This window comes from Eptatretus burgeri, chromosome 2 (assembly GCF_056783735.1).
Source record: "Eptatretus burgeri isolate ZD-2024b chromosome 2, Ebu_testis_v1, whole genome shotgun sequence".
Classification (NCBI taxonomy): Eukaryota; Metazoa; Chordata; class Myxini; order Myxiniformes; family Myxinidae; genus Eptatretus; species Eptatretus burgeri.
Genome location: NC_140962.1, coordinates 90,539,774 through 90,562,273, shown reverse-complemented (window position 1 = coordinate 90,562,273; position 22,500 = coordinate 90,539,774). Strand labels below are relative to the sequence as shown.

The following is a 22,500-nucleotide window of genomic DNA, read 5'->3' as shown; positions in this document are numbered from 1 at the left end:
TCCACCTGTGATGCATGGTTCAAGTATGCATCACCAATCAGACTACAATTCTGATGGGGCCTCGCCGTTTGCCTCTGGTGATAGTACTGAAGTCTGGAACGATCCAGGCTTATTTCAGGAACCTGAGGGTGTTCTGACTGTGCCCCCCCCCCCAGGAGATCATAAATTTTTTTCAGTACACCTTCCGTAAGAGACATGTTCAAATTCAAGATTCCTTTCCAGACATGCACAGTTTTATTACCTCTGCAAAGTGGCTGCTCCTTCAGTCTGAGCAGTTTGGCATGACTGAGCCACAAATGTTTCATCTGAGGAAGTGGGTTTTAAAAGCAAGGAAACTACTGAGTCCATAACCTGGCCAATTGACCGAAGTCTTTTTCAAAATTCCACACTATGGCTTTCTCGATTACCACTGTAAAACATTAATGGAGGACATTCAAATTTACGCAAAGCTGAAGTTAAGGAGCTTGTATTGAAGAACCACATTGAATTTTTACTCTTACAGGAAACCAGATGTAGCTCCTCCTGTATGAGCGAATGGGAGAGAATGATGAAAGGAAGATGGTTCTTCAACAGCTTAGAGTGTCCCAGAGCTGGGGTAGCCATCTATTTACATCCCTCTCTCTGTAATGTCATTGTTGTTTTTAATGAAATTATTAAAGGATATTAAATCTCACTCACCTTTGCTCTTCATGGTTTTAAACACACAATACTCAATGTCTATGCACCGAGTGACAGTACGGATCGAACCTGTTTTTTTTTCGCAGTTAGAAACATCCCTCACACTTATATATTAATGGATTTGCTTGTTTAGGAGGGGATTTTAACTGCACGATGGATTCTACCATTGATCGCAATGGGAAAGAGCCTCACCCAGCGAGCATTATGCCTCTGACGCGGACTTTGACAACCTTCTCCCTTATTGACATTTGGAGGACTTTTAATCCATCAACACGACAATACACATGGTGTCGTTTGGATGGCTGTCTGTCCCTCAGAAGGTTAGACCGTATTTATAATCAATAATTTTTTTAAATATTGTGACCCACACTGGTATCATCCCCAGTGGTTTCTCAGACCATCATGTGGTCATACTTCACATTCACCTACCAATTCGTAACTGAGGTACTGCCTACTGGACTTTTAATGTAAGCCTCCTCGAGAATCATTTGTTCCTTGATGCCTTTCGTGTTTTTTGGAGAACTTTACTCCAACGTAAACCCTCCTTTCCCCAACTTGTGCAATGGTGGGGCAATGCCAAAGCACAGATAAGATCCTTCTGCAAGCAATATGGAGCTTATCAAACTCAACATGACTCTGCCCTTCAATCTGGTTGCCAGAGAGATACTATCTTTGCAATCCAACCTCTCAGCCTCTAATACTGAAAGGACCAACTTTTTGCTGGCAAAGCAAAAAGCCATTCTTACTGGGCTCCGTGCAAAGCAGGCGAGGGGAGCTCTGATCCGTCTCCGAATGGAAAACCTGTATCACTTGGATACTTCCTCCAAGCTCTTCTTCGGACTGGAAGTTCGGAAAAAAGCAAGTCAGCAGATAGCCTCACAATAGACGAAGGAAGGAAGAATAACGTACTGCCAAAAAGACATCAGAGTTTCACTCAAGGATTACTTCTCTGAACTCTACCAAGCCAAGAGCACTGATGATGAGATTGTGGAATCCCTCACTTCTTCCCTACCCACCTTATCAGAATCCATATGTCTACAACGAGACAAGGAAATAACTTTGGAGGAACTTCAGTCTGCCCTAGATACTCCACCATCAGGCAAAGCCTCTGGACTCGATGGAATGCCTGTATAACTTTATAAAACCTTTTGGGACCTTCTGGGACCAGTTACATGAAGCTCTGATTGACGGTCTACGATTGAATCTGTTGCCATTAAACTGTCGCAGGGCTGTACTCGCCCTCGTCCCAAAAAAATAGGTGACCTTCAGCAACAGTGCAACTGGTGTCCTATAGCATTGCTTTGCACAGATTATAAAATTTTCTCAAAGGCTCTTACCATGCGGCTCAGACCCGTGAATGGGGAAATTATACACCCTGATCAATCCTATTGTGTTCCAAAAAGAACAATACACGACAGTATTTTTATTGTGCGAGACATGATTGATATCTGCACTCTTGAGGAAAAAAATGTTGGTTTTTCTAGACGAGGAAAAAGCCTTTGACACTGTTGATCACCTCTATCTTTTTTCTGTTTTACGAGGGTTTGGTTTTGGGGTAACTTTTATCTCTTACATACAGCTCCTGTATAACAACATTTTTAGTTTACTCAAAGTTAATAGTATTTTATGTCAGCCTTTCCCAGCGAATAGAGGCATTCGTCAAGACTGCCCTTTGTCCGGCCTTCTCTATTCCCTAGTAATCGAGCCTTTGCTCATTCGGTTGCAGGAACATCTTCATGGTTTTCTTCCCCAACCAATGGCGAACCAAGTTAAAGTAATTGCCTATGCGGATGATCTTTGTGCGGTTATCCATTCAGATGAGGATGTCTCTGCCTTGGTCCACTGTGTCCATGAATTCAGTTTAGCAAGCTCCACCAAAGTAGACTGGAAAAAGAGCAAAGCTCTCTATCTTAGTCCACAAAATGGTGCTACTCCTCTGACCCTGCCCAAGCAACTTGAATGGGCATGGGATGGAATTTTTTTAGCTCGGCATCTTCCGTGGCACTCAAAATTTCGTTTTAAAAAACTGGGAATTTTTAATAAATAAAAGTGAGAGGCGGTTACTAAAATGGAAGGGACTACTCAGTCAAATCTCATATCGGGGTCGAACCCTTGTTATTAATAACCTTGCTGCGTCAATGCTTTGGCATATTTTTACGGCACTACAACCCCCAGATTTCATTCTTAAAAAACTATAATCCATTTTCATTGACTTCTTTTGGGGGGGGGGAGCACTGGCTCCGGCCCGGTGTGCTAAGCCTGCCTATTGCCGAAGGAGGACGGGCTTGTTGCCGTTACCAGCAAACCGATGGCTTTTCACCTACTTTCATTGTGCAGGCTGTTATACACGGATGTTTCTTGGAAAGCCTTTGCTCACTGCCTGCTTCGGCAGGCAGGGAAACTTTCCTATGATCAGGAACTCTTTCTCATGGACACCAAGAAAGTTGACACCACATCAGTGCCCCTGTTCTATAGAAACATGCTGGAGGCATGGCAGGCAGTAACCGTCCGCCGTGATGACAGTAGCTACTCTCTCAAAATGATTTTAAATGAGCCTATTTTTCTAAACCCTCTTTTTAAAGGGGTTTGTGGTGATCGCAATTTTATGCATAATTTTATTGATGCTGGATACACCAAGGTTAAACATTTCAGAACTCCTTTTCCTTATAAATGGAAGCCAGCTGCCAAGGTCGCTGTGGCCACTGGAATTCGGTCCATTCGAGTCATAGGGAGAATTTTCTCTGCAATTCTACGCTTTTTCAAGCAGTCAGAGTTAAAATGGACTCCACAGCTGGACTCCACACCTTCACTACAATGCCCCCTTTGCATCACTTTTACCTCAATGGAAAAACGTACTGTTTATATTTTGTGTGTTAAAGCCCTTGTTCCTGAGAGACCCGCAGAACCATAAGCGCACTGGAAGAGGATGCTCCATGTTACTCCATCCACTGCAATCCAATGGCTTGTTATGTATAAGGTGTCCATTGCCAAGCGCTCTGGAGACTTGGTGGCGGCTGGCGCACTACATTATACCCTCAAATGTTTTGTCTCATCGCATACGTTTTCGTAACATGGAATTGTGTCCTTTCTGTGGTGTAATTGAAAATATTTTCCACATTTTTGAGTGCCCAAGGCTGCCCCTCCTCCCCCCTTTTTATGATCTTATCACATGTACTCCGAGGGCAAGGCCTTGTTGTTACACGTTGTGCTTTTATCTTCGGTTTTAGTATCTCTTACCGATGCAAAAATGAGTGTCTTTAAGCAAATTATTTGTCTTCTGAGGCTAAACTCGCTATATACCTGTCAAGGAAGCATAGAATGCAAAATACCGACAATCCTGATGACGATGTTGTTCATCTTTTTGAAGCCTTTGCCACATCACGTTTGCACTTTGAATTTCAACTCAGCGATTTTACGTTGTTTTCACAGAAGTGTGTGTGAAGGAATCATAATGTGAACTTGTTGATGGTGTCCTTATAGTTAATTTATGATTTTGCCTTGTTTATGTACAAACTTCCCTCATTTTAACTTTGCACAATGTTTGCCTTTGGTTTGTGATTTCCTTGTGCACAATGATTCCTGGAAATAAAGAGGAACAAAATGTCTGTCTCTCTCTCTGTCTGTCTCTCTGTCTGTCTCTCTGTCTCTCTGTCTCTCTGTCTCTCTGTCTCTCTGTCTCTCTGTCTCTCTGTCTGTCTCTCTGTCTCTCTGTCTGTCTCTCTGTCTCTCTGTCTCTCTGTCTCTCTGTCTCTCTGTCTCTCTCTCTGTCTCTCTCTCCCCACCTGCCTTCGCTTCCTTCCATCTCTCCTCTGTCCTTCCCCTTCCTCCTCTCTCTCGTTCTCTCCCCCCCACCTTCGCTTCCTTCCATCTCTCCTCTGTCCTTCCCTTTCCTCCTTTCTCTCCTTCTCTTCCCTCCCCCCAACCCCCCTTAATATTCCCATCAGTGAAGCAACAAGTTATATTTGCTCGTAATAAATAAGCCTGACATGACATCATAATACTCATCTGCAAGCATTACATAATGCATGCTTTCAAGCTCACTAAATATTCACAAAATTCAACATACTGTGCATGAAGCAATTTTAAATGTCTTACAGTACAAATGCTTGTCACATTTATATGCCATCAACAAATTGTAAGGATGCGAATCAACGACTAATATCACAGCAGCTGCAACTCATACAAAAATAGGACAGCTTGTTCTGAAGCTCACCTGGCTCAGGAGCAACAATCAATCAAACCCCCTCGTCGACCCTGATTTTTTTTATGCCAAGAATAAACTTTGGTACATCATGGGAGATGAAGGTTGTGGTCAAGTTTCATTAAAATTGTGTGTGTGTAGTTTCAGAGAAGAGAGCAAGTACCTATTTTTGGAGGGTGCGGGTGGGGGTGGGGGGGGGGGTTAAAAAAAAAACCCTGTAGACCCGTTGAATAAGTGCAGATTTTGATGCAGTCGATAAACCTTGGAATATCATGGGTGGTGAAGTTTGTCGTCAAATTCCATCAAAATTGTGTGTAGTTTTGGAGAAGAAAGCAAATACCGATTTTGGGTGTGTGAAACCCCCTCCCCCACCCCAACCACACTGTCTTCCTATTTAATGAACGCAGATTTTTATGCAGTCGATACACTTTGGTACATCATGGGTAATGAAGGTTGTGGTGAAGGTTCATCAAAATTGTGTGTGCAGTTTTGGAGGTGAGAGCAAATACCTATTTTGGGGTGGGGGAGGGGGGGTCAAACCCCCCACCCTCTAACCACATACCCATTTAACCCTTGGTCGTGCCCTACAGGACAGATTGACCTGGCAGAGTTTTGTTTTCTTGCAAGTTTTTTTAATAAAAAAAAAAAATTTTGTTTGATCTTTCACACATGCGCCAAATAAAGGGTTTTTACACATTCCTGTGTGCTTGTTTAATTTTTTTTTCAGGATTGTTTGAAAAATGTCAAATTTTCATCTGAAAAAAAAAAACAACTTCACGTTAATGCATTTGTGGGTCAGATAGACCAGAGTATTCATTAACCTATATTTCACTCCAACAAAACATTTTTACACATGACCTTTCATATATGTTTAGAACATAGTGTAATGCATATTCCTATGTGTGTTTTGTTTTCGCTTTCTCTTTCAGGATCACGAGAAATTTTTTTTTTAATGCAATACCCCCACGACTGCATTCATGGGTCATTGACCCGGCAGGGTTCTTGCTTCCCTATAATTTTGTTATAAAAACGTTTTTATCTATTATATGATCTTTCATACATGCTTTGAATAAAGGGTAATTTATAATCCTTCGTGAGTGTTTTGGTGTTTTTCCAATCAGGATCATGGGAAATTCCACTCCAACAATGCAGTAGTGACTAATTTAGCACCAGACTATGCAAAAACAAGAGCCTGGTGTTGGCGCAGTGGTTAGGGCAGCGGCTTGGGATCCAAGAGGTCCTGAGTTCAAGCCCCGTTGAGCCACTGAATTAATACACCAGGGGGTTGACTCAGCCTGTCATCCTTCCGAGGTCGGCGAAATGAGTACCAGTATACTGGGCCGGTGTATACCCCGGTTAAAATAGGTGTACCATATCCCTGTGTCGTAAGAGGCGACCAGGGTTGCGTCAGGAAGGGCATCCGGCGTAAAACATGTGCCAAATCACTATGCGGATCATAATGGATGATCCGCTGTGGCGACCCCTAACGGGAGCAGCCGAAAGAAGAAGAAGAAGAAGACTATGCAAAAACAAATTCAAATGAGCTAAGATCCTCGTCCTCTTAATGACGACTTCATAAAAACGAATATGACGTCATTGTGATGTATCAGGTTTGCAATATATTATCTGTGCTAATGCCCGGCTTGATTCCCGCAAACAAAATTCAAACAGCTTGCCTAGTTTCGGAGAAAATGGTATAGGCGATTTCCATTCGCAGCGATATTATGTCAACTTTTTTTCTAGGAAGAATTTCCGAAATCGGAGATGGTTACTGCCTGCGCGTGGGCTTTCTGCATATACATGGCAAGTTTCAAGACGATCTGATGAAAACTCTGGGTTGTGAAACAAAAAATGTCAAAAATAGGAATGACGTCATAAAAAATTGATATGACGTCATAGTGATGTATCATATGTGCGGTAATTCATCTCTGATAATGCCCTGTTCGATTCCCGCAAACATAATTCAAAACCTTGCCTAGTTTCAGAGATATTTTTTTAGGCGATTTCCATTAGCGGAGATATTTTGATGTCATAACTTTTTTTCTAGGAAGAATTTTCAAAATCGGAGATGGTTACTGTCTGCGCAGAGTATTTTTACATATATATGCCAAGTTTCAGGAAGTTTTGATGAAAACTTTAGGCTGTGAAACAAAAAAGTCCACAAGAAGAAGATGAACATCAATGCGAGTAAGACTTAGAGATCCTCCACGAGGATCTAAAAATGGTTTTGCTATAATTGTATTTTGAATTTTTTATTTTTGCATGATCTTTCATATCTGCTTCGAATAAACAGGAATACATATAACTGTTTTTTTATTTTTATTTTTTGTCTTTCAGGGTCGTGGGAATTTGTTTTTTTTAAAAAACACATTAATGAGAGCAGATTTTTATGCAGTCGATACACTTTCGTACATCATGGGTATTATGAAGGTTGTAGTGAATGGTTCATCAAAATTGTGTGCAGTTTTGGAAGTGAGAGCAAATACCTATTTTGAGGGGTCAACCCCCCTTCTCCGTAGACGACTTCAAATGAGCACAGATTTTGATGCAGTCGACAAACTTTGGTAAGTCATGGGTACTGAAAGTTGTGGTCAACTTTCATCGAAACCATGTGTGTAGTTTCAGAGAAGAGAGCAAATACCTATTTTTTTTTGGGGGGGGGGAGTGGGGAGTGGGCAAACCACCCCCCACACCCACGCAGACCCCCGCAATAAGCACCGATTTTGATGCGGTCGATAAATTTTGGTACGTCATGGGTACTAAAGGTTTTGGTCAAGTTTCATCAAAATTGTATGTATAGTTCTGAAGAAGAGAGCAAATACCTATTTTCGGGTCAGGAATGGGAGAATGTACCGGAGCAGCGCGTCGCTGCATCCACTTTCTGCCGGCACCCCAGGGGCCTCCAGATGGCCATCCCCAGGCCGACGCCTGACCCATCCCCATCTTCTTGAGTTGCCGATGAACCTGCTGCAACCACGAGGCACGTGGTTGGCCCGTTGGCCTCCTCCACTCGTGAGGTTCCCTCACTGAGAGAATCTGGTAATCAGCATCACAAAAACGAGCCACATGTCCATACAGCCACAGCTGATGCCCATGGATGATAGAGGTAACAAATCTCATCTGAGTCTTTTCAGCAACCGCTCATTGGACACAATCTGACCAGTGATAGCCAAGGATTCTCCGAAGAGACCCAGTAATGAAGGAGTTATGTCTCCATCTTAGATCCCTGGTCAGAGTCCAAGCCTCACATCCATAGAGCAAGACTGGAAGCACCAAGGACTTAAAGACTCTGACTTTCATCCTTGGTACGTGTAAGTAACGACAGCGTCATGCCCCATGATCCAGTGAATCCATGACTCTCAAGGCCCGACCCAGATCTCAATTGACCTCTGGCTCACAACATGCGGAGGCATGAATATCACTGCCAAGGAAAGCGAATCTCTCCGTGATATTGACATCCCCACCACAAACAGGTACAGATAAGATAGCAGCATCCACTATGTCATTGAAAGCATGCATCTTAGTTTTGACCCAGGAAACCCGTAATCTCAGTGGCTCCGACTACTCATTCATTGCCTTGAGGGCCCCCACAAGGATATTCAGCATCTCCACAAAGATGACTGAATCATCTGCGAAATCAAGGTCAGAGATCTTGACATTCCCAAACAATGCAGCACAACTTGATCTCTTCAACATCTTCCCCAGAATCCAGTCCAAATAAGCGCATAGACTGTGAGCAGTCCCTGCCGAAACTCTCATCTGTGTTTTGCGAGAACCCGAAGAGCAAGGATACGGTCAATCCTTCAGCTCTTTGGTGTAAAACCTGACAGTTCTGGGCGCTGGTGCTCAAGCAGATGGTGGCGAATCCTATGAAGAAATATCCGAACAAATACCGTGCCCAGCAATGAGAGCAGCGTCACCCCTACGTAGCTGTTGCAGTTCTGGCTCTCACCCTTCCCTTACCAGAGAGAGATAACAAGGCCCCTCTTTCAGTCAGTTGGGATGATGCCTGTGTTCCAGACAAAGCACAGAACTGCATGCAACAACACGAGTCCAGCATTTCCACAAGCCTTGAGAAGTTCAGCATGGATGCCACAGATCCCAGGAGCTTAGCCACCTTCCCACTGGTTCACCACAGCCTGTGCTTCCACAAACGAAGGTGGTTCACAGTTGATTGGAGTGTCAGCAATAGGGAGAGTTACACCCCTGATGTCCAACCCAAAAGTTGGTGGGTCAGCCTGGTACAGCCGCTCAAGATAACCTGCCCAGCAGACCTTCACTTCAGACTCCTCTGTCAAGAGCCCACCATCCTCCGCTCTCACTGCAGTACATCGAGGGACGGGCTTGGAGGAACGCAATACGTGGATTCCCCTATAAGCAGGATGAGAATCACTTGAACATAGGTGATGCTGTAGCCCTTCACAGATTCCACGCACATAGGCCTCCCTGTCCACTCTCAATGAACGTACAGTTTTACATCTCGACACCCTGAAGAGCTCAGCTCTGCCATTAAAGCTGGCCTTGTGACTCTGGTCAATGGTATCTAATTTTCCTTGGGAGAAAAAGTTCTTCTTCACCTAACGGTCGGTTCCAAGACATCCACTGGTAACATCAAGGATGGTGGTCTTGAAGGCACTCCACAACTCTTCAGGATTCCCCAAAACACCAAGACACCCCAAATCCCCACTCAGCCAGTTCGCAAACTCCTCAGCCTACCCTGTCATCCTTGAGTTTGTGAACATCCAGCCTTGGCTGAGATGGTACCATTCTCTAGGATTTAAGGTGCAACTTCAGAGTTGATACAATAAGCCTGTGGTCAGCATTGAGGAAATGAGCACTCCATTAAACCCTGCAGTTCTGGATCATCCTTCTGCACCTATCAATGAGCACATGGTCAATCTCTTTTGCCACACCACGAGCGATGGAATACCAAGTCCAGCGATGAGCCTGTGGGTGCTGAAACCATGCACCAGCCACCCTAAGTCCATGACTTCTTATAAAGTCAAGGAACTTATTGCTATTCTGGTTCACAGTTCCAGACCCATGGGGACCAACACATGTCTCATAACCATCCCGATCAGTGCCAGTCAACGCATTGAAATCCCCCAAGATTAGAAGCTTATCTCGCCTGGGGCACTGAACAACCAAAGACTCAAGCGTGGCATAGAATGCGTCCTCCTTTACTGTGAGATCACTCGCATCAGTCGGACCATGTACAGAGACCATGGAAATGACACCCAAGGAGTGACGAATCCTGTCTCATAATACGCTCGATGACCGGTGTTGCCTCAATTATCATGGGAATCAGCTTATTGGGCAGAGCTACAGCAACCCCTTGGGTATGGTAACCATTAGAGTGACCAGACCAGCAGTAGGTGTAAAAAAACCTACCTTGATCTCACCACTATCCGGTCTTCGAACCTCATAGAGTGGTGCAATACCGATGTCCAAATACTGGAGCTGAGATGACAGCAGAGACAGGTGTTCATCTCCTCTTACATTCATTCCAGGCACGCACCTGAAGAGACCGCCCCAGGTTAACCTGAGGTTACCACAGTCTGGTAGACGACACCTCAGCACCACCCCGACACACATCACCGCAATCCGACCCTGGAAGGTTACCCCGTGCTTTTTCTCCTATGATCAAAGAATGGGGGTCCTGAAGGCTTTGCCACAATCCCGTCATCTGCTAAGCTGCCCTCTAAAGCTACCTCCTATGCAGCTGCATATTAATACTCCCATAAGTGGGTTTTCAGTTTTCTTTGTGTTTTTAATGAGTTTTGCAGAATTAAGTGTCTTACGGTGGCCGGAGTGCAAATACTGCCACCAACCTCTGAGAGAGGGGTACCCAACTGGAGGAGGACATCCGCAGACACAGTTGGGCATCAGATATGGATGGCCGTTGGCTCACAAAAAACTCCTCCGCCCTTTGCTAGGTTTTGTTTATAATCCCACCGGGTACCCATATCCGTGAACCCTCCTCACCAGGAAGCCTGGTGGGGGACACGTTTAGTGGCCAACAACCCGATCATGAAACAGGTTCGTACAGGTTTAGATGGTACCTGTAGCAAGTCACAGATCTGATCTGGCCTGACCTGACAACCTGCAATGACGTGACGTTGCCTGACCTCTTTTGGAGCGGTCAGCCACCACTCTCCTCCCCCCCCCCCCAACACTGTAGACTCTCTTATTGAGCGCAGATTTTGATGCAGTCGATACACTTAGGTACATTACGGGTGTGATGAATGATGTGATGTAGCCTGACCTCTTTTGGGGCGGTCAGCCAACCCCACCCCCCCCCACCCCAACACTGTTGACCCCCTTAATGAGCGCAGATTTTGATGCGGTTGATACACTTAGGTACGTTACAGGTGATTAAGGTTTTGGTCAAGTTTCATCAAAATTGTATATGTAGTTTTGGAGAAGAGAGCAAATACCTATTTGGGGAGGTGGGGGGGGTGGTAACAAAACCCCCATAGAGCCCCATAATGAGCGCAGATTTTGATGTGGTCAGTAAACCTTTGTTAGGCAAAGGTCAGTAAACCTTCGAAATCGTGTGTTTGGTTCAAGCGATAATGTCTGAAGTGTTTATGGACTGACTCACTGACTCACCGACGGATATTGTTCAATCGCATAAGCTCACCTGATTAAAGTCCAGGTGAGCTAATAATTGCAAAAGAGATGCCAAAATTTGTATCAGCGAGAAATAGGAAGTAGAGACCTTTGACCAAAATGTAATTTCCACCTTTGCAGCTGACAGTGAAGCACAAATTCATCCATGTTAAAGGCTGTAAGAATGGCCTAGGCCCTGGACTCTAGGCCTGAGAGGTACACACACTCACCTCTAAGCTGTCTAAGCCTGGGGTTGAATCTTGGCTCAGCCATAAACTGTCATCCTGGTGTTTCACAGGCAGGGTGATTCATCACTGTGTGTGCTGTCCCTCGGATGGACATTAAACTGAGCATCCCTTCTGCTGGGATTAGGTGGACGACATTAAAGATACCACGGTGTCCTTCGTGAAGAGTAGGCGAGCTATTGTCGGCACCCTGAACAAATTACAAATTTCTGCTCTGACTTACAGAGAGCATTGAATCAGTACAGCCACGCCCTCAGCCAATGAATGATGCTACCCAGCAGCATTGTGCTGCATACGAACGAATGAAGCAGATCCATGTTAAAGATCCTTCAATAATAGATATAACCTTTAGTAGACTATACCCTTGGCCAACTGACAAAACATATCTGCTTCTCTCCAAAAAAATGCATGAGACAGTTATCAGACATGCTGGATTTGAATAATCAAATTCAGAACATTTGGAGCTGACTATTCAGACCTGATCTCGTAGTTCCTGGACCTCATTATTTTTTGCTCCCAGCTCAGCACGAAGTTCTGCAGACACTTTCTTCAACTTCATTTTCACCGTGTCCCGGTCGACCCTCATTTTCCCCAGATCTGCTTGTGCACCATTCAGCTCCCGCTGTAGCCTTGGGGGGGGGGGTGCAGGGGTGGCAGGGGGGGGGGAGAAGGGGGTTGACGAATCACTTGGAAAAAACGGATGTGCTACAAGATGCAACATACTCTCCCCACACACCCCACCACAATGGTTTGCAAGCACAAATCTTAGTCTGGTAAAATATTACCCGGCATTGCACTTGATAACACACCACGCCATCAGGCTCATGCTTTTCATCACTTGAGTACACCATTCGATTCCTCCGCAACTGAGTGGCTCCATGATGGTCTCAGTGACCACGCAGCCCAAGCAAACAAGCTTCGACCTTTTTAGGTGCAATATTGTATTGCCTCACAGCAATCAGACACATTGCACGGCAAGACAAATGTGTCGCACCCACACAGCACTCAAACAGGCTTAACTGTGCTCAGTGAATCATAAAAGTGAAAAAAAAAAACATCTATTGTAAGAAAAGGTCAATGAGAGATATGCATAGAATCTCTTCAATTTGTGAGGAGACAGACAATAGATTTATGCAAATTTCTAAAGGTTTGGCCAGAATAGTGTCTTTTGTGATAACGAATATTCATTGGATGTCAACCACCTTTACATAGCACAGCTAATTACACCATTCACATCTCATTAGGGCTTTTCTGGGTGAAACTGAGTGGGAGAGGAGGAGTCGAGTTAACACCCTTTGGCTTGTTAGGAACATGGAACAGACGTGTTATGTAAAGTCAATTGCATGGCAACCAAACCACAGGAGGAATAACAAACCGCTAAGGCAATTATACCCTTTAATTTATGCCCTTCTTTCTTCACCTCCAACTTGAAGGATGTTTACTGCTTTCATTTATGCACAAGATTATGTTACTCCGGGTCAGAACAAAGCAAAGGCAAATAGCCAATGTATTTCAAGAGCTGCGGTGGTAAAAGGATGTTCTGGGTTAGGCATGAAAAATATAAATAAATAAATATCACCTGGATTGTGTTTTACATAAAAAATTCACGATATTAAGCAAATAGAATATTTCTAAATTGATAAGAAAAAAATTACATAATTTTTGGCTTCTTTGGCATTCCTTTCCGAGTACATAGCTCGTAACGGTGTGACCCCCCAGGATGAAAGGCTATAGACTATGTTATTTCATCCATCGTCTCCTCATGTCCTCGTCCTGTAAGCAATGCATGAACAAGTTAATTTACGAGCCTCGTGAGGGTTCTTGAATAACTAATAAATCATTGCATTTGTCAGTTTGTGCTTGTATGCAAAAGACGAAGGCTACGGTGTAGCTTGAGCACATGGGCATCTCATTCAACGACTTCCACATGAGCATGGATGGTACAGTGTACTGGGTGTAGAAGGATGGAAATAGTAAGGGGCAACATGGCATGGATGTGACGTTCATCTTCTTTCTCTTCAGGTTTTGCAGGTTGTGAAACGTTCCATGTGTTGTGCCTTATTTAATTTTTTTTTTTACCCTCGCCGAAGGAGAGGGTATTACGTTTGGGTCCATTTGTCTGTCTGTTTGTCCGCCCAGAACTTTTGCGTTGTTCTCCTAAACCGCTTGTCAGATCGAGACGAAATTTTCACCATCAGTGCGACGACTCGTGCAGAATGTTGGTTCGCGGGCGCCAGCAGTGACCACCATTTTCGTTGTGTCTGTGTGTCTGTCTGTTTGTGACTCTCTCCAGAGCATAGCTCCGTGACGTTTGATGCAATCTTGATGAAGCTTGGACACAAGCTAGATATCATGGTCTAGTTGCGTTTTTTTGTACGAGGAGCCACACCCACTTGAACTTTTTATTTATTTTTATTCTCGATTTTTTTTCTCACAATTTCATTTCCGAGAAGCTGTGCGTAATGTCCATATAAAAATCCAATTTGATTTGGTCAATTTTGACGGAAGTGATAGGTTTTTACGGTAGGGCTTCCTCAAAAGCTTCCACTAACTCAATTGTACCTATCTGGCATTGTTCAATAATGCCCGTGAACCATCGTCGCCTCCTGGCTAGTTTTAATTATAACTCTGACATCATAGGTCATGTGGTGTGGCGGCCATGTTTCGAAAAATGGAAAAACTTTGCACCTCTATCTTTGAAACTGCACCATGGAAAAAATTGAAACTTGGCACATGGCAAGTTCTACTCATGGGGAATAAGTTCGATTTTTCATGACATCATAGGTGCCTATGTTATGATGTCATAATTGCAGATGTAGAATGTTACATCCGATCAGTTTGAAAATTTTTGAGGGTCATCTCTCGGGATAAAATGGCCCCAAGAAAAAAAAAAAAAAATCGATGATGTCATTGGTCACGTGATTCGGTAGCCATATTGTTTTTCTTTGTTTTCTTTAACCTTCAAAAACTTCTTCTCTGAAGTGGCTGATCAGATCGAGGCGAAACTTTACAAGTATGAACGCCTACCCATGAGGAACAAAAGGTTCACACATATGACATCATAGCTCACATGGTTGTGAAGCTATATTGGATTGACCCTAAAACCTATAAAAAATATTCTTCTCGAGAACGGCTGGACAGATCGAGGGGAAACTTCACACAAATATTCCCCAAGCCATCGGTGTACAAGTTCGTTCAGGAATAATTGATAGATCACATGGTTTGGCAGCTATATTGGATTGAAGAAAAATATTAAATAATGTTTCTCTTGAACTGCTTGATCAATCAAAACGAAACTTCACATTTATGATCTCGGAGTGATGGGGAATACATGTTTGAAGTTTCAGCTTAATTGGACAAATGGTCTGGAGGCCAGAATAATTTGATTTTTTTTGAACTGGGTTCTTTTTTTTTTTTTTGTTTCTTTTTTTTGAATAAGGCTCACTTGGCTGTGCGTGGCTGGGTTTGAGGAGCAGAGGAGGAGCAGCGGAAATGTGAATCCTATCCCGGTTTCTCCTGACGACTTCATCTTTGCCTTTTGCTTGTTTGGCTTCCACCTGATGACTCCAATGCAGGACTGTGCCCATATTTCGTCTTCCATTTGATTTGAATTGAATTTATTTTAATCCCATTCCAAATTCCATTGAATAATAATTTTTAAAAACGTCAGGGTCGGGTGTCCAATCAAAGCGAGGTTGCAAAGTGGGACGTTTTGGTAGCAGATAACTACTGCCAGCACTTATAAAGTGGCAGTTCCAATTACGTCTTTTATTAATTATGTAACACACCAGCACACAAAGCGATACAAACACCACACAAAACAAGTCCTGGTGAGGATCTGCAATCTCCGATTGCTCTTTTTCTTGTTGGTAGTATTTTGCTTAAGGGTGGGGAAAGAAACACGGTACGACTGTTCAGCCCACACTTGCATGTGAATAGCCAAAAATTGATGTGACTGGTGCAATAATGTGTGTTGGGGGCACTGCACCGAGGAAAACACTTTTTTTTTTTTACTGCACTCGCTGTATTTTGTAATGACAAATAAAACATTGCTTTATTGCACGATAGAAATGTATATGTAATCATAACAAGGAGTCTCCCTTAATCCGATCATCTAGCACAGATTTCTGGAACATGCCAATTCTGGAATGGGATTCGGCTCCAAATACGTTGTGTGAAAAAAATTGCAGGAGAAGCAAAATACTGGTACAATACAAAAGGTGACGGATCATTAAATATGGGGGGAAAAAAAACAAAGAATACGACGATGCACCATGTGTACATATACATGCACAACTCACCTGGAAAGCTCTTCCTTTATGTTTTGATAATTCATTTTATGGCGATGGCAGCGCGCGCGCTCATCGCTGAACAAAGTCTGCAGGTCAAGCTCCCGCAAGACTTCACCTGTGAGAGCTGTGGATGCGCCGGGAAAAGGTGGGCCACCGAGATCCATGGAGAGCGACGAGGTAATGCTCCTTCTAGGTATCTCCTCACAGTTATGCTGTACCAAGAACAGGAATTGAAGAATTAAAATATATTTAATAGGTACAAGGGTTGTTCATAAAGTTATCAGAACAAGATAGTCACAATAGTTCAAGAAAGACCAACTTAGTATTTTTCCAAATAGAATAGTGTCTAATTGGAAAAAAAAGAAAATTCAAATCACAATCTATCATTTAAATCATTCATGATAAGAAATATTTTTTTAGGTTTCTGTGGTTTTAATAATTTGGTTAAAGACGAAAGATCAATAAATGTTCAAAGTAAACTTTTATTCTGGTATTGTGCTTGAAGTTGAGTTGTGTGTGAAAATTAAAGTAGTCAAATTTGGCACATACCAAAAGAGTATACTGCAACACAAGGCATGTTACCTTTCAGAAAGTATATCATGTTGGCATCCACACAGAAACAAGAACGGCACTCAGAAGAGCGCATACCTCTGCCAGGCTAAACAGGTTACGTTTTGTGTCCTGATGGGCTGGATCTGGATCCAGACCTTACCCCAAATCTTATCTGCTTGTTATTGTCACCTAACCAACTCAACCACCGAGTTTTGTCAGAACCCATCCATAACGTTTTGAGATATCATGCCATGTATAGTTTTTGATACTATCTCTCACTGGTGAAGAATCACTTAAAAAATTGTTAATCTCATATCCAGATCTGTATATGGATACAGATCTTCACCAAAATGGAATAAATTAGTCCTTGTCACACATCCAACCTGTCCACCAAGTTTCGTCCGAATCCGTCCATAACTTTTTGAGATATCCCGCTCACAGATAAACAGACAGACAGACAGACAGACAGACAGACAGACAGACAGACAGACAGACAGACAGACAGACAGACAGACAGACAGACAGACAGACAGACAGACAGACAGACAGAGACAGAGAGAATATACACAACCTCTGCCCACCTTTTGCAAAATTCAAAGTCACGTGACGTGTACGTATTCGAAGATATCGGTATTTTTTCAAACCGGCATGAAAGAGGTCAGCTGCTATGCAATGACACCATTCACTAACTTTTACCATGCCCAGTAGAGAATATATAGCCTCCTGAAGGTAGGGCAGTTTTTGCAAACTTTGAAGTCACGTGACGTGAAAACGAAAGCGAAATTCGAAAATCCGTCCCGACCAAATTTAGATATTGTCCCATACATTCATATGCTACAATCAAATTCAAGATCGCTTGAGAAATGTAGGAGGAGATAGATTTTGAAAATCGTCATTTTCGCATTTTTTGCCAACTTTGAAGTCACGTGACAGGAAAACGAAAGCGAATATCAAAAATCCGGCCCGACCAAATTTAGATGTTGTCCCATAGATTCATATGCTACAATGAAATTCAAGATCGCTTGAGAAATGGCGGAGGAGATAGAATTTGAAAATCGTCATTTTCACAACTTCAAAGGCCTCGTGACCGACCTTGACCTTCGGTGACCTTGAAAGTCATACCATCGTGTACGTCTCATCGACCTCTATCCGGATCACTAATGACCAGATCTCCTGCTTCAACTTCATTGTGAACGGACGGACGGACGAATCGAAGGACATTGACACCCATATTATGAGGTCATGCTCGAAGAGATGACCAAAAAAAGGGAGAGACGCTTTGAGCCTCCCTTGATTTTAAGTAGAATGAGGTCAATGGCGTGCCATCACAAATAGCCATATTTTCCACCTAAAGGAAACTCGTAAGAAGGCAAAGGGTTGCACCAGGAATTACCCAATATCAAATTCAGAGTTGAATTTTTAAAACATTTTTTACCCGAAGTCATGAACCCTGGCCAAATGTTTTTTTTTTTTAAACCTTACATATTTCATGCGACTCCCAATATTGATTGTATTGTTACGGTTGTGGAAATTCACAGAACACCATACAGGTTCCCCAGAGATCAGTTATGTCGATAAGTGTGTGTTCAGATTAGATTTCCCCACCGATGTTAAAAGGGATTTATTCGTGTAACCGGGCTGTGATCTTTGAGTCAGCCGTTTCATTTTGCTATCGTTATTTTGGAACAACCACCTCTCAACAACCACGACATCCCCTCACCACCAACGCCACAACAACATCACCTCACCTTCATCTCCACAAACGCCACCATCTATTCGCCAGCTACGGAAAATCCTACCAACGAACAACATCTCTGCCACCAGACGCGGGGACTCCCTAGTTGGGGTGAGGGCCGATGATCTCTGTAACATCCGCGTGGTTGATGATTTTTACCACGTCCGCTCTCTCCGAGCTTCGCGTCGAAATCGGATCAAAAGATCAAAAGGGGCGGAGCCAGCGAGGGATGAAGGGTGAGAAGTCAAGGATCAGACCTCACCCACGGACCCTATAAAAAGGCGCGCTGGAACGCCAAGCGAGGCAGTTGAGGAGTTGAGGTTTTGCCTGCGGTCGGTCGGGGAGCTGCAGTAAGTGGAGATCGGGGTTCGCCGTGGAGTCCAGTCGGAGAGAGCCGAGGAGACTGGAGCTTGAAGCCAAGGAGCGAGTCCAGCGAAGGGCAGTCGGAGCGCAGCCAGCTTGCCGTGCCGCGCAGAACTGCAGGTTCGTTTGGGGAAAGCCGGAGAGAGGTCGTCAACGCTGAGGAACGGACGGGCTCTTAAAAGAGCATCAACTCTCGAAAGAGCAAAGGCCTGTTCGTTCCTCTGAGGTGGCGTCGGCTAGGCCAATCCACCAAGGCCGCACGGCGGGGCCTGGACCAACCGAGCTGCCGTGTTCCCGACGATACGTCGAGGGTCGCTCAGCAAGTCACCACGAGGGGGACAGGTAACCAGACCGGCCTCTCGGAGCCCCTGCGGTCTTCACAGCTCCGTGAACTATAAAGACCGACGAGGTCCAGTTATTGCCCTTTCCTTTCCTGGTGTTTTTCTTTGTATGAGTGTTGTGGCGCCGTGAACTTAAGTAGAACTGTTATAAGTGTACGTAATAAATAGACAAACGGCTGTAGGCTTTGTTACTCATGTCCTGTCCCTGATCCCCATTGCATTAATTGCTTTGATTACATACATGTGTAACGAATAAATGGCATTGTGTGAATGTTGACCTGCTCATTGCGTCCTCTTCCCTCAATTGAACTGCCATAGTTAAATTCGGAATATTAGCTGGCTTTTTAATAGCCGATAATAGAATCGGGTCCGACGGGGCCTCGCGATAATACACCGCTCGGCAAATCGCAAACGGAACAAGCTGCTTAAGAACGGCTCGTTTTCGTGCAGGCTCCGTCGAGGTGTAAATTCCCGGCATTTCTGTCTGCGCATACTTAGGTAAATCGACAATTCGGGATCGGACCCTGTCGCGCGTGGACATAAGAGTTGGCTAATTTACGGTGCGATTAAAAACACACCCGTAGCTGGATTTCGGCGTTGATCCAAAAGCTGCGACTAGGTTTGCCCGTCCGGTGGGTGAGAGCGGCCGCGACTGGCTAAAAGCAGTCGCTCGCACGCCGACGGGCGGAAAACTATAACAGTATGTACAAAGTTTCATTAAAAGATATCTTAAAATGTGCCTGTAATTGCATTCTTTGGCATTTGCCATTTTGAGCCAGCCCCAGGAGGTGGGCCAAAAATGATACAGCTCTTGCACCTTTGTGCCATGTGGTGATCATAACTTCCAAGTTTGGTGAATTTCTGTCCAACCGTTTCGGAGATAGTGTGAAGGACAGACAGATGGAGCAAATTACGATATATCCCCATTTTTTTTTTTTTTTAATCAAAAAGTGTGCGGATAAAAAGCAAGTTCAATAAGTTCAATAATTTGTAGTTCAGGAAAAATGGAAATTAATTCATGCTGTCGTTAAAAAATATGTTACAAAGTATTATAAAACTTACGAACATGTGTGTAAATAAAGTCGTGTCATTCACTGAAAATTACACGTAAGTAGTCCTGACAGGATGGTGCAGAACTGTCTTGTGTCCGTTGACTATAAACTACCTGAGTGGTGCTAAGCAGTAAGGGTGTTGCATCACAAGATGTAACGTCCCTCAGATGGATGTTAAACTGGGTGTCTGTCTGCTGGCATTATTTGGTGGACGCTAAATATTTCACGGTGTTTTTTGCCAAAGAGTAGACGGAGTTATACCAGGCAACCTGAAAAATTCCAAATTCCTACCCTAACCTTTTGTCTTTCAATCCGGACAAATCTCACACTCTCACTATGTCTCTTCAAAAGGACCGTTTAGAAACCCCCCTCCCCCGCCCCCCATCCACTTTCTCAACAATCCTCTGGAAGAAGTCCTTTCTTTCAAGCTTCTGGGTCTCACTATCTGCCATGATCTTTCCTGGGAAAGCCACATTTCAAACCTCGCCTCCAAAGCCAGTCGCTGACTGGGAATACTCCATCGTGCAAAGTCCTTCCTCGGCCCACCTGAGCTCCTGACCACTTACAGAGCATTTGTCCGCAGACTGATGTAGTACTGCTCTCCCCTCTGGGCTGGTGCTCCTGCCTCCCACCTTTCTCGGCTTCATGCTGTGGAAACCAAGGCATGTAGGATCATTGGTATCTCCTGTGATGAAGCTGAGTCTTTGGGCCTCTCACTCTCTCACCGCAGGCAGGTCGGTGGTCTTTCTGTCTTCTACCGTCTCCTCTCCAGTCTCGCCCCCCCCCGCTCTGTCTATGATTTGTCCCCCCCATATTTCCGCAGGGCGCTCAAGGTCCGCCATCAACCCCCTTCTGGTAAAACTACCAAAATCACGAATCACTGCTCACCTTCACTCTTTCATTTCTCTTTTTCCCCGCCTTTGGAATAAATTCCCACACTCTATTCATTCCCATTCTTCCCTCCAGGCCTTCAAAACAGCTGTTCACCACCACCTCTTATCCCCCATCCAAATCCTTGATCTTTTCTACCCCCGATAATCCACCCGAGCCCACCTCCTTCAAATTCCCTGCTTTCCTTCCTGAAAGTCCCTGTAATGTCCATCTTCTATTCCCTATGTTCCCCATCCCATCTCTCTCCCTTCCACAGATCTGTCTGTTCCCCATTGTTTTGTCCTTCCCACCCCGTCCCCTCCTGTCTCATGCCCCCCTTGATGTGTGTTGTGTGTTAGCTCTCATACGAGCCTCGACAAGGTTTACAAAAAATATTTTTAAAAAACCGACAGGGACGTTGCAGTGGAGGCACAGCCGTGCCCTCCGGAAATGATGCTACCAGCAGTCCAAACTCATAATTGACGCACAGCCCAACATGTATATGATACAAAGAACGGACAGGTCGGCAGAAGTCATGACTTGAGGAGCTCGTGCAGCTTGACTGTCTTTCAAGTAAGTGACCAAACCGGAGAATGTGTCTTTCGATAAGTCATCAGCTATTGACTAAAGTTAAGACTTCGAGGATTTTACACAGGTGGAAAAGTATGGGCAACATTACAATCATCACATGGTCTCAATAGTGCCACCTGTCGGCCAATTGGTTTGGTTTCTTATTTTGTTCCACACCTTTCTATTTATGCTCACGGAGGAGCTTGTCATCTATATACATAATGCATGGTGTCTGTCTGTCTGGTTTCCAACCTCATCTCTCACTGTTGTGGGCATCGTCGCGAAACTTTGTTGACAATGAAGAAAATCTAACGGTTCTTTTGACGCACAGCCGAACATGTATACTGCCAAGACTGCCAAGTCAAAAGTAGACTTTTGTCAAAGCATTCACCATGCCTGTTGACGTCACGTCATGTCGTTGTGGTAGGTGGCATTTTTATCGCCCCACAGCCACAGGATCGTTGTTATAGTTCTACGCCCACCCATCCTACCAAATGTCATTCCATCACGTCACCTGTCCTTGGCATGTTTAGTCTCTAGTTGTACGTATTAGGAAAGTGTATTTTCACAAGAAACTACAATGGCATTTTGTACACAACAAACAGATCAACAATATCTGGGATTATGAACTTGGTAACCATCCCTGCATACTCAAATAATTACTGAAATGGGAACACCAAGCAGGCGAACCCAAGAGGGCATCGTTTCAATGGATGTTCGAAACTTATAAAATAAAGGTTGGGTTTGATAACATCATTGTCACATGCCCCACCGCCCCCAACCTGTCCATCAGGTGTCCAATCATCAACTTATCCCGTCAAGCAAGCGAGTTGAAACGAAACTTCACAGTTTGGTTCATGAATTACGATGCTTCACCAAAAAAAATAGCAGGTGGAGATTTTGAGTTCTGGGAGTAGTAGAATCGTCCATCACGATGCCAGTGTCTTTAGCCAAAGAGTCGATGAGGTATCCCAGGCAACCTGAAAAAT

The 22,500-nt window shown here is 44.1% G+C and overlaps 1 protein-coding gene across 3 annotated transcripts in view; it reads right to left on the bottom strand.

Moving 5' to 3' along the window:
- Window positions 1–22,500, bottom strand: part of LOC147032543 (centrosomal protein of 83 kDa-like) — a 120,910-nt gene that overhangs the window by 85,449 nt on the left and 12,961 nt on the right. Inside the window, exons 2-3 of one of the 3 annotated variants that reach the window (XM_085870273.1) lie at window positions 16,038–16,240; window positions 12,215–12,365 (exon numbers count right to left, since the gene is read on the bottom strand). In XM_085870273.1, the coding sequence (XP_085726399.1) occupies window positions 12,215–12,365; window positions 16,038–16,192 (306 nt within the window). In that variant the 5' untranslated portion in view covers window positions 16,193–16,240. Of the gene's footprint in view, window positions 1–11,721; window positions 11,851–12,214; window positions 12,366–12,521; window positions 13,359–16,037; window positions 16,241–22,500 lie in introns of those variants that run through there. The other 2 variants (XM_085870274.1, XM_085870275.1) reach the window with 2 other exon arrangements.